The sequence below is a fragment of the Staurois parvus genome, unplaced genomic scaffold (genome assembly GCF_062004578.1).
Source record: "Staurois parvus isolate SC_StPar_1 unplaced genomic scaffold, SC_StPar_1.0 ptg000354l, whole genome shotgun sequence".
Taxonomy (NCBI): domain Eukaryota; kingdom Metazoa; phylum Chordata; class Amphibia; order Anura; family Ranidae; genus Staurois; species Staurois parvus.
This window is the reverse complement of record NW_028318150.1, coordinates 3,115,422-3,128,587: the sequence shown is the minus strand read 5'-3', so window position 1 is coordinate 3,128,587 and position 13,166 is coordinate 3,115,422. Positions and strand designations below refer to the sequence as shown.

Sequence of the window (13,166 nt, the reverse complement as noted above, 5' to 3'; positions counted from 1 at the left end):
ACCACCTAAAGAACAGATATTCCAATTCCTCCTGGATCCTGGTGAACCTGTAATTGCTCATTTGTTATCTAACCACACATTTGTAACAATGTGATACCTCTGTAGCTTATTTCACATTCACAAAGCTTACAATATAACCGCTTCCAGTAACATACATATACAATTTAGTGTCACAATAAAAATCAGCATTCTTAAAACAGGAACTTCTTGGCAGCATTTCAATCAGCGTGCATGTTACGGCATCACATACCAATCTGCCTGCTTCAAAATATTCCATGACAGCTCAGCAAGGACGGCTGTACCAGGGAACCCTGTCATCAGCATGACTGCTGGAGAGGACTTACACCATGAATTAAATACTGACAGACACCAATTTAATGGGGGGGGGGGGTGTAAGGCTAGGTTCTCAACTACGCAGGTTGCGTTTGAGCCGTTTCTGCACTGCATTTTGCACCTACGTTTTGGACGATTGGGATGCATTTTGTGTATTTTTTTTTTGTAATTTTTTTGTAATTTTTCTTGTTGCTAGGCGGGTTTAAAACGCATAAAAAAATGGGGCAAAAATGCCTTAAAAACCGCAATACATGCTTTTCTGCAGCGTTTCTATTGAAGTCTATAGAACCAAAAACACAACTTTTTGGGCTCAAAAAAGTCCCTGACCCTTTCCAAAAACACACCGGGTGAAAACATGCAGATGTCAACATGTGCCATAGGAAATCATATTAAATGAACTGTAGTGCGTTTCTGCAAAACGCAGCAGAAAACGCTTAGGTGTGAACCTAGAGTTAAACTAAACTCCAGGCAAATGGCTAAATACCTGGATAGAATACATATATGTGAGCTGTTTTCCCTGCCAAAGGATTTGTATTTCTGTCCATCCAGTCTCGAGATTTATTTATTATTTATTTATTTATTATGGGTACTTCTATAGCGCTGTCAATTTACGCAGCACTTTACATATATATTATACATTCACATCAGTCCCTAATAAAGCTCAGCCTAATCTATCAGGGCAGGAGACCTGATCTTTCTCTCCTGCAATTTAGTAACACTGATTGGTCTTCACTCTCCAACAGTCTGTAACTGGACAGTGAAAGGAGAAGCAACCTATGATGAGCTTATCTCTTGGTCCTCTGCTCTCTCCTCCTATCAGCATGCTTTGTGTTAGCACATGAAAACTGCACCACAACTGATAGGCTCCTAGTGCTGCTTCTCTTCCACCCATTCTGAGCTCAAAGAGACTGTACAATCGTTTATGAGTTTTCCTCAATGCAGCAGTCACATATGACAGGCATCAATGGAGGTAGTTTATATGTACATGGCACATGAAAAAATGTTTTTTTTTGCTGGAGTTCAGATTTCTATGGTGGAGAAGATTAGGTTGAATGTATAAGGTTTTATTTATATCTCCCAGATCGATGTCTCTGTGTTTATATAAACCAAATACATATGGTTAGTAAGTATGTATTTCAAGTAATATCTGCATACTGGAAGCACATGGCTGAATCTGATCACCTTATAGAACACAACCAACCAGGGGCAGACTGACAACTCATGGGGCCCCCAGGCAATAGGGGATCATGGGGCCCCTGTGTCCTTGCCCAAACTCAAAAAAAGCCTATGAAAAAGGTACCAGGGGCATCTCATGGGGCCCCTACTGACCCCGGGCCCTTGGGCAGTGCCCGAGTTTCCAAATGGTCAGTTCGTCCCTGCATCCAATACATACAAGAATAAAACAGAGCACATACAGGTCACATTCCTAAGGGCTCTTTCTCATTTGTGGCAGCCCTCTGAAAAGTGATCTGCGGTGGATCATTTTTAGAGGGCATTTGACAGGCAGTGAGCAGGCCTGTCCTAACCCTAAAAAGGCTGAACTACCAGGTTACAAACGTGTACTACAGATGGTTGCAGTGAAGTCCCATACACTTAAATGGGTCTCAGTCATCTGAATGCGACAAATGCTTTCATTTTTGTCACAACATGTGTACAGCCCTGAGTGGCTGCATGGCCTTCTTTAGTTGGGCTCTAAAATTGCAGCTCAACCACCTGCTTTTACTGCCCACCAGCCGCCTGTGTGAACGAGCCCCTACATAGCTGGGATCATTTGAGGACAATTGATTTTCGTACTTCCTATTTTAGGGCTTGTTTTCTACAGATGCTGTACAAACGCATATACAAGAGAAATGTATTCAAATGAGCCTGGTTTACACCATGGAGGTGCTTTCATGAGTATTTAAAAATAATTAGCACAGCGTGCTGCATTCTGTTTGCACATCAATGCAATGTAAATGCAACTTGGTGAAAAAATAATAAATAACACCAACAAACACATTAACAAGGCACATGGGGAAATACACACTGAATGCAGGGGTTGTGGAGTCATGGAGCCCTTGTACCAGATCTAGTAGGCAGTATGTAGGGGAAGCTATGTACTAGAAGTAGACACAGGTGATAATATAGTTGTCTGTACAGTAACCCCAGGACTTTATATGAGAAGTACATGTAGGTGATCACATAGGTGACCCGACAGGAAGTCCAGGTAGGTGATCATACGGGTGGCTGTGCAGTGACCCCAGGACTAGTATATGAAGGGTAGATGTAGATGACCCCAGAACAGTATATGAGAAGTACAGGTAGGTGATGATGTAGGACTGTATATAGGTGTATAGTAGGTGATGGTATTGGACTGTATATGAGTAGAGGTAGGTGATGATCTAGGACAGTCTATGAGAAGTAGAGGTAGGTGATGATCTAGGACTGTATATAAGAAGTAGAGGTAGGTGATGATCTAGGACTGTATACAAGAAGTAAACGTAGGTGATGATCTAGGACTGTATATGAGAAGTAGAGGTAGGTGATGATCTAGGGCTGTATATAAAAAGTAGAGGTAGGTGATGATCTAGGACTGTATATGAGAAGTAGAGGTAGGTGATGATCTAGGGCTGTATATAAGAAGTAGAGGTAGGTGATGATCTAGGACTGTATATGAGAAGTAGAGCTAGGTGATGATCTAGGACTGTATATAAGAAGTAGGTAGGTGATTATCTATGACTGTATATGAGAAGTAGAGGTAGGTGATGATCTAGGGCTGTATATAAGAAGTAGAGCTGGGTGATGATCTAGGACTGTATATGAGAAGTAGAGGTAGGTGATGATCTAGGGCTGTATATAAGAAGTAGAGCTAGGTGATGATCTAGGACTGTATATAAGAAGTAGGTAGGTGATTATCTATGACTGTATATACAAAGTAAGGGTTGGTGATGTCTAGGACTGTATATGAGAAGTAGAGGTAGATGATGATCTAGGGCTGTATATAAAAAGTAGAGGTAAGTGATGATCTAGGACTGTATATGAGAAGTAGAGGTAGGTGATGATCTATGGCTGTATATAAGAAGTAGAGGTAGGTGATGATCTAGGACTGTATATGAGAAGTAGAGCTAGGTGATGATCTAGGACTGTATATAAGAAGTAGGTAGGTGATTATCTATGACTGTATATGAGAAGTAGAGGTAGGTGATGATCTAGGACTGTATATGAGAAGTAGAGCTAGGTGATGATCTAGGACTGTATATAAGAAGTAGGCAGGTGATTATCTATGACTGTATATGAGAAGTAGAGGTAGGTGATGATCTAGGGCTGTATATAAGAAGTAGAGCTGGGTGATGATCTAGGACTGTATATGAGAAGTAGAGGTAGGTGATGATCTAGGGCTGTATATAAGAAGTAGAGCTAGGTGATGATCTAGGACTGTATATAAGAAGTAGGTAGGTGATTATCTATGACTGTATATACAATGTAAGGGTGGGTGATGGTCTAGGACTGTATATGAGAAGTAGAGGTAGATGATGATCTAGGACAGTATAAAGGAAGTAGAGGTAGGTGATAATCTAGGGCCGTATATGAGAAGAGGTAGGTGATGATCTAGGACTGTATATAAGTAGAGGTAGGTGATGATCTAGGACTGTATATGAGAAGTAGAGGTAGGTGATAATCTAAGACTGTATATAAGAAGTAGAGGTAGGTGATGATCTAGGACAGTATATAGGAAGTAGAGGTAGGTGATGATCTAGGACAGTATACAGGAAGTAGAGGTAGGTGATGATCTAGGACAGTATACAGGAAGTAGAGGTAGATGATGATCTAGGACAGTATACAGGAAGTAGAAGATGATCTAGGACAGTCTATGAGACGTAGAGGTAGGTGATTATGTAGGACTGTATATAAGAAGTGTATAGTAGGTGATGGTATTGGACTGTATATGAGTAGAGGTAAGTGATGATCTAGGACGGTCTATGAGAAGTAGAGGTAGGTGATGATCTAGGATGGTCTATGAGAAGTAGAGGTAGGTGATGATCTAGGACGGTCTATGAGAAGTAGAGGTAGGTGATGATCTAGGACAGTCTATGAGAAGTAGAGGTAGGTGATGATCCAGGACAGTCTATGAAAAGTAGAGCTAGGTGATGATCTAGAATAGTCTATGAGAAGTAGAGCTAGGTGATGGTCTAGGGCAGTCTATGAGAAGTAGAGGTAGGTGATGCTCTAGGGCAGTCTATGAGAAGTAGAGGTAGGTGATGCTCTAGGACGGTCTATAAGAAGTCACAAAACCTTTCTAATAAACTCAAAAGTACAAGGAGCGTAGCGCTGCACTCCTTGTACTTTTGGGTCTATAAGAAGTGTGCAGTAGGTGATGGTCCAGGGCAGTCTATGAGAAGTGTGCGATGGTGATGGTCCAGGGCAGTCTATGAGAAGTAGAGGTAGGTGCTGGTCCAGGGCGGTCTATAAGAAGTGTACAGTAGGTGATAATCTAAGACAATCTATGAGAAGTGGAGGTAGGTGATGATCTAGGACGGTCTAAAAGAAGTGTGTGGTAGGTGATGATCTAGGACGCTCTATGAGAAGTAGAGGTAGGTGATGATCTAGGACGCTCTATGATAAGTGTGTGGTAGATAATGATCTAGGACGGTCTATGAGAAGCAGAGATAGGTGATGATCTAGGATTGTCTGTGAGAAGTAGAGGTAGGTGATGGTCCAGGACGGTCTATGAGAAGTAGAGGTAGGTGATCATCTAGGACGCTCTATAAGAAGTAGAGGTAGATAATGATCTAGGAAGGTCTATGAGAAGCAGAGATAGGTGATGATCTAGGACTGTCTGTGAGAAGTAGAGGTAAGTGATGATCTAGGATGGTCTATAAGAAGTGTGCAGTAGGTGATGATCTAGGATGGACTATGAGAAGTGTCGGTAGGTGATGATCTAGGACAGTCTATGAGAAGCAGAGGTAGGTGATGATCCAGCACAGTCTACGAGAAGTAGAGATAGGTGATGGTCTAGGGCATTCTATAAGAAGTGTGCAGTAGGTGATAATCTAGGACGGTCTCTGAGAAGTAGAGGTAGGTGATGATCAGGACGGTCTATGAGAAATAGAGGTAGGTGATGATCTAGGATGGTCTATAAGAAGTGTGAGGTAGGTGATGATCTAGGACAGTCTATGAGAAGTGTGTGGTAGGTGATTATCTAGGACGGTCTATGAGAAGTAGAGGTAAGTAGGTGATGGTCCAGGGTGGTCTATGAGAAGTAGAGGTAGGTGATGGTGCAGGACGGTCTATGAGAAGTAGAGGTAGGTGATGATCTAGGACAGTCTATGAGAAGTAGAGGTAGGTGATGATCTAAGACGGTCTATGAGACGTAGGTGATGGTCCAGGGCAGTCTATGAGAAGTAGAGGTAGGTGATGGTCCAGGGCAGTCTATGAGAAATAGAGGTAGGTGATGATCTACGACGGTCTATGAGAAGTAGAGGTAGGTAGGTGATGGTCCAAGGCAGTCTATGAGATGTAGAGGTAGGAGATTATCTAGGATGGTCTGTGAGAAGTAGAGGTAGGTAGGTGATGGTCCAGGGTGGTCTATAAGAAGTAGAGGTAGGTGATGATCTAAGACAGTCTATGAAAAGTAGAGGTAGGTGATGATCTAAGAGGGTCTATGAGAAGTAGAGGTAGGTGTTGGTCCAGGGCGTTCTATGAGAATTAGAGGTAGGTGTTGGTCCAGGGTAGTCTATGAGAAGTAGAGGTAGGTGATGGTCCAGGGCAGTCTATGAGAAGTAGAGGTAGGTGATGGTCCAGGGCAGTCTATGAGAAGTAGAGGTAGGTGATGATCTAGGATGGTCTATGAGAAGTAGAGGTAGGTAGGTGAAGGTCCAGACTAGTCTATGAGAAGTAGAGGTAAGTAGGTGATGGTCCAGGGCAGTCTATGAAATGTAGAGGTAGGTGATGGTCCAGGGTGGTCTATGAGAAGTAGAGGTAGGTGATGATCTAAGACGGTCTATGAGAAGTAGAGGTAGGTGATGATCTAAGACGGTCTATGAGACGTAGAGGTAGGTGATGATCTAAGACGGTCTATCAGAAGTAGAGGTAGGTGATGATCTAAGAGGGTCTGTGAGAAGTAGAGGTAGGTGATGATCTAAGACGGTCTATGAGACGTAGAGGTAGGTAGGTGATGGTCCAGGGCAGTCTATGAGATGTAGAGGTAGGTGATGGTCCAGGGTGGTCTATGAGAAGTAGAGGTAGGTGATGATCTAAGACGGTCTATGAGAAGTAGAGGTAGGTGATGATCTAAGACGGTCTATGAGAAGTAGAGGTAGGTGATGATCTAAGATGGTCTATCAGAAGTAGAGGTAGGTGATGATCTAAGATGGTCTATCAGAAGTAGAGGTAGGTGATGATCTAGGACGGTCTATGAGAAGTAGAGGTAGGTGATGATCTAAGAGGGTCTATCAGAAGTAGAGGTAGGTGATGATCTAAGAGGGTCTATGAGAAGTAGAGGTAGGTGATGGTCCAGGGTGCTCTATGAGAAGCAGAGGTAGGTGATGGTCCAGGGTGGTCTATGAGAAGTAGAGGTAGGTGATGATCTAGGACGGTCTATGAGAAGTAGAGGTAGGTGATTATCTAAGACGGTCTATGAGAAGTAGAGGTAGGTGATGATCTAAGAGGGTCTATGAGAAGAAGAGGTAGGTGTTGGTCCAGGGCAGTCCATAAGAAGTGTGCGGTAGGTGATGGTCGGTAAGTTTGCGGAGTGTGCTGGGTGTGTACTGCCATTGTCTGCTCCCCATACGTCGCTCCATCCCCGGCTGTCAGTCATGCAGGGATCGGAGGGACCGGAGACTGGTGCGGCTCCCCGCACCCAGATGACAGGTAGCGGCGTTCAGTCCTCGGCTCCCGCACAGCCCCAGGCACAGGACAAAGGAGCGGCCGGGCACACTTACCTTCACCCCGTGCTGCTGGCTGGTCAGTGACAACTTGGACTCGTCCAGTAACAAAACTTCACAATAGAATTCCTCCGGCACGGCGCAGAAGCAGCCCATGGTGTGGCGGAGAGGAGGTGCCGGGCTGGGCGCTGGGTGAGGGGGCGGCAGGTGCTCAGTGGAGGGAGTCCGGGGCCCCCCCTGCACTGCCCCGGCGGGCGCTCAGCATGTTCTCCGCTCACAGCGCGCACTGGGGTTGCCAAGGATATAGACCCAATCTATGGAATAAAGAACTGAGGGGGCGGGGCGCGGTCCTGTACGTCACTGGAGAGGCGGAGTCATTTCTGGCTTTCCATTCTGAATATTGTGATTGGACGGATACCTTCAAATAGACGGCTGTAGTCGGTGGCATGGTTTGTGTGCCCTCTGCTGGATAAAAGCAGGTACTGCACAGGACACTATAGGCGAATATTTGGCTGAATTTACTATAAAATACAAAGTGATGAGATTGCAGAGCGTGTATGGAGGCGGAGCACACTTGAGCTTCCTCATTTATTTGGGGTGCTTTTTTCACACTCGTTTATACCTGCAGTTTTTTAGTCCAAGCCTTTATTAAGAAGAGGAGAAGGTGCTAGGTGTGAAAATGCACAAAAAATGCTTGTTACATGTAATCATTGCACTCCCATTGGAGTAGATGGAAAGACTAAAACAAAGTTGAAAGGTGAACTCCAGATAGTTCATTGATTCAGTTTGGACCATGGTCAGTATACGTATTCCATACCTGGGGACGGCTGTGGAAGCGGAGAATCACTAAGTAGTCACCTCCAAGCAGCTTGCCCTTTTACAAAGTGATGAGGACGAGCATCCCCCTCTTCCCCCACTGATGAGGACCAGCGTCCACATCTCCCCCCCACTAATGAGGACCAGCGCCCCCTCTCCCCCCACTGATGAGGACCAGCGTCCCCCCTCTTACTGCTACTGAGGACCGGTGCCCCCCTCTCCCCCCACGGATGAGGACCAGCGTCCACCTCTCCCCCCACTGATGAGGACGAGCATCCCACTCTCCCTCGACTGATGAGGACCAGCGTCCACCTCTCCCCCCACTAATGAGGACCAGCGCCTCCCTCTCCCCCCACTGATGAGGACGAGCATCCCACTCTCCCCCCACTGATGAGGACCAGCGTCCACCTCTCCCCCCATTGATGAGAACCAGCGTCCACCTCTCCCCCCACTGATGAGGACCAGTGTCCACCTCTCCTCCCACTGATGAGGACCAGCGTCCTCCCACTTACCGCTACTGAGGACCGGTGCTCCCCTCTCCCCCCACTAAGGACCAGAATCCCCCTCTCCCCCCACTGATGAGGACGAGCATTCCCCTCTCCCCCCACTGATGAGGACCAGCATCCCCCCTCTTACTGCTACTGAGGACCGGTGCCCCCCTCTCCCCCCACTAAGGACCAGCATCCCCCTCTTCCCTCACTGATGAGGACCATCATCCACCTCTCCCCCCAACTGATGAGGACCAGCATCCCACTCTCCCCCGACTGATGAGTACCAGCATCCACCTCTCCCCCCACTGATGAGGACGAGCATCCCACTCTCCCCTGACTGATGAGGACCAGCGTCCACCTCTCCCCCCACTGATGAGGACCAGCGTCCACCTCTCCCCCCACTGATGAGGACCAGCGTCCACATCTCCCCCCACTAATGAGGACCAGTGCCCCCCTCTCCCCCCACTGATGAGGACCAGCATCCCCCCTCTTACTGCTACTGAGGACCGGTGCCCCCCTCTCCCCCCACTGATGAGGACCAGCGTCCACCTCTCCCCCCACTGATGAGGACCAGTGTCCACCTCTCCCCCCACTGAAGAAGACCAGTGTCCCCCCACTTACCGCTACTGAGGAACGGTGCTCCCCTCTCCCCCCGCTAAGGACCAGCATCCCCCTCTCCCCCCACTGATGAGGACCAGCGTCCCCCCTCTTACTGCTACTGAGGACCAGTGCCCCCCTCTCCCCCCACTAAGGACCAGCATCCCCCTCTTCCCCCACTGATGAGGACCAGCATCCACCTCTCTCCCCCACTGATGAGGACCAGCATCTACCTCTCCCCCCACTGATGAGGACGAGCATCCCACTCTCCCCCGACTGATGAGGACCAGCGTCCACCTCTCCCCCCACTGATGAGGACGAGCATCCCACTCTCCCCCGACTGATGAGGACCAGCGTCCACCTCTCCCCCCACTGATGAGGACCAGCGTCCACCTCTTCCCCACTGATGAGGACCAGCGTCCACCTCTCCCCCCACTGATGAGGACCAGCGTCCACCTCTCCCCCCACTGATGAGGACCAGTGCCCCCCTCTTCCCCCACTGATGAGGACCAGTGCCCCCCTCTTCCTCCACTGATGAGGACCAGTATCCCCCTCTCCCCCCACTGAGGACCAGTGATTCCTCTCCCTCTACTGATGATAACCAGTGCCTCCCTCTCCAACTGTGAGAACCAGTTCCCTCCCTCACCCCCCACTGAGGACCCGTGTCCCCCTCTCCCCAAAATGAGGACCAGTGTCTCCTTTCCCCTCATTGAGGAACAGTGCTCCCCTCTCCCCCCACTGCTGAGGACCAGCATCCCCCTCTCCCCCCACTGATGGGGAGCATCGTCTCCCTCTCCCCTTAATAAGGACCAGTGTCTCCTCTCCCCTCGCTGGGCACCACTGACCTCCTCTCCCCCCACTGAGGACCAGTGCACCCCTCTCCCCCCACTGCTGAGGACCAGCATCCCCCTCTCTCACACTGAGGACCAGTGCCCCCCTCTCATCCTACTGAGGACCAGTGCTCCCTTTTCCCCCCACTGATGAGGACCAGTGTCTCCCTCTCCCCCTGCTAAGGACCACTGCCCCCTTCTCCCCCCACTGAGGACCAGTGTCCCCCTCTCCCTCCACTGAAGAGGACCAGTGTCCCCCTTTCCCCCCACTGAGGACCAGTGTCTCCTCTCCTTCCACTGATGAGGACCAGTGCCCCCCTCTCCCCCTCTAAGAACCAGTGCCCCCCTCACCCCCCACTGAGGACCAGTGTCCCCCTCCCCCCCTAATGAGGACCAGTGTCTCCCCTCCCCTCAATGAAGAACAGTGCCTCCCTCTTCGCCCACTAAGGACCAGTGCCCCCCTCTCTCCCCACTGAGGACCAGTGTCTCCTCTCCCCTCACTGAAGAACAGTGCCCACCTCTCCCCCCACCAAGGACCAGTGCCCCCTCTCCCTCCTTGAGGACCAGTGCCCCCCTCTCCCACCACCAAGGACCAGTGCCCCTCTCTCCCTCCCCCCCCCGAGGAACAGTGCCCCCTCTCCCCCTTCTGAGGACCAGTGCCCCCTGTTTTCTCCATGGAGCATTTTTTGCTCCCGCTGGCCATTGGTGCAGAATTGATTTGCTAAAGGCAAATAGGCAGTGCACTGCAAGTGCACTCCAAATACACTGAAAGTGCAGTTGCTGTAGATCTGAGGGAAACATGCAATGAAAATAAAAAAACAGCATTTGTGCTTGCACATGATTGAATGAAAGAAATCAGCAGAGCTTCACCTCATTTCAGAGCTTCCCCTCGGATCTAAAGCAACTGCACTTGCAGTGTACAGTAAATTTACCTTTAGTAAATCAACCCCATTGTGTTGTACATAAAAGATTGCATACCACTGTACATTACATGCTGACCAAAGTGCCTATTGTTATGTGTGTCTGTGAATCCAGGTTAACTCACTGATGATTGTTACATGAAATATTTGTGTGGGGGGGTGGGGTAAATATTGCATGTAATTTAAAAAAAAAAAGTAAATCCATGAAAGTAAAATTCCCTGAAATTTATTCAAAATCTTAGGTAAATACCGCAAAATAATAGATAAATCATTAAAGTCAATTCACTAAGAAAAAACACAATTTGTTATTTATTTCATGGTAAAGGCAGTCAATATTTCAGGAATATACACAACACGAGGGAGCTGGCATCAGCCAGTAAGGTAAAACTATACAATGTTATCAGTGTGGAAATGTTCAGCCCTGAGCTCAGGAATATTAATAATCTGTATTATTTCACTAGACGTAGATGGATCTGTGAATGAAGGCATACGAGAATGTTTACATAGTTTCACAATATTTCTTTCATAAGGCAATCTTCCCCTGGTGCAGTGTTTGCCCGTGAAAACAAAATTTGTGAAAGTATCGCTAATTTTAATTGCTAAAAATCGCATAACTCATGATTTTAGTGACTTGACTACATTTGAGATAAAAACCACATGAGAAAAAAAAAGAATGCTGTATTTATCTCTTACCCCCGGTTCACATCTGTGCGGGTGGTGCCACTGCGGGACCCACACAAAAACCCGCAGCCACACCGCTCACACAGAGAAATGCAGGACCCACGGAGGGGTGCCATTAATTCTGATGGCACGCCACCTGCATTGGAGATCGCAACTGTACTGGAAGCCGAGGTTCCTATGTGGGCTGCGATTTCCAAAGTAGTGCAGGGACTTCTTCCCTGTGTGTCCAGGGGCATGGGAGTCCATTCAAATGAATGGGCTCTCATGCCTGCGCAAATTGTGGCCCGCACAGATGTGAACCAGGGCTTTGGGTATATTCTCACCCAGTACGGTTGCGGTTTCCAGTGTGGGCAGCGTACCATTAGAACTAGTGTCACCCATCCGCGGGTCTGCATTTCTCTGTGCGGGTGGTGCGGCTTCATGGATTTTCATGTGGATCCGCAATGGCACCACCCGCACAGATGTGAACCTAGGGTGATTGCCAAAGCTTAATTAAACAAGCTGAGGTTAGAAGATTGGCTACCATGCAGGGGCAGACTGACTATTCAAGCACTCGGGCACTGCCCGAGGGCCCAGGGTCAGTAGGGGGCCCCATGACATGCCCCTGGTACCTTTTATAGGCTTTTTTGGGTGTGCTTTGAGTGTGGGCAAGGACACAGGGGCCCCATGATCCCCTATTGCCCGGGGGCCCCATGAGTTGTCAGTCCGCCCCTGCTACCATGCACAGCTGCACCAGATTCTGAGTGCTCCAGTTTTAGTAAATCTATCCCACAATGTCTAAGGCTGGCCATACATTATACAATTTTGAAAATGTTGCTTTATATTTACGAAAACCATATAATATGAGGTCAAACTTAAACAACACTTGCAATTATATCCAATTAGGCAGGCCCTTGCACTACATAGTTGAAGGTAAATCTAAAGGAAATTGGCCAGAAAATTTTAAGAAAATTGTATAACGTATGGCCAGCCTAAGGCTAGGTTCACACCTATGCAGTTTGCGTTTGATTTGTCTCTGCAGTGCTTTTTGCGATGAGTTTTGTAACATGTGCCTTTGATGCATGTTCTCAGCACACAGTTAACTCTTTGATCGCCCCTCACATTAACCCTTTCCTGCCCAGTGCCATTAGTACAGTGTCAGTGCCTTTTTTAGCACTGATTACTGTATTGGTGTCACTGGGGTGTCGCTGGGGTGTCTACCACAGTCCAGCTAAAAGTCGCTGATCGCCGCCATTGCTAGTAGAAAAAAAAATCCCATTATCTATACAGCCATTTGTAAATGCTATAACTTTCACGTAAAGTAATTAATTTACACGTATTGATAATTATTTTTTTTAGCAAAGACATGCCGCAGAATACATTTTGGCCTAAATGTATGATTAAATTTGATTTTTTTACTGGACATGTTTAAAAGCAAAAAGTTCTAAATATTGTATTTTTTCTCAAAATTGTGGGTCTTTTTTTGCTTTTAGCACAAAAAATAAAAAACGCACAGGTGATCAAATACCACAGGAAGAAAGCTCAATTCGTGGGGAAAAAAGGAAGTAAAATTTCATTTGGGTGCAGCGTTGCATGACTGTGCAATTGTCAGTTAAATTAACGCAGCGCCATAACGCAAAAAATGGCCTTGCCATG

The 13,166-nt window shown here is 47.4% G+C and overlaps 1 protein-coding gene across 2 annotated transcripts in view; it reads right to left on the bottom strand.

Annotated features, from left to right (window-relative positions):
- Nucleotides 1-7,503, bottom strand: part of EPB41L4A (erythrocyte membrane protein band 4.1 like 4A) — a 350,398-nt gene extending 342,895 nt beyond the window's left edge. For both annotated transcript variants that reach the window (XM_089684738.1, XM_089684739.1), the window contains exon 1: nt 7,254-7,503. In XM_089684738.1, the coding sequence (XP_089540864.1) occupies nt 7,254-7,352 (99 nt within the window). In that variant the 5' untranslated portion in view covers nt 7,353-7,503. The remainder of the gene's footprint in view (nt 1-7,253) is intronic.
- Nucleotides 7,504-13,166: the final 5,663 nt, after the last annotated feature.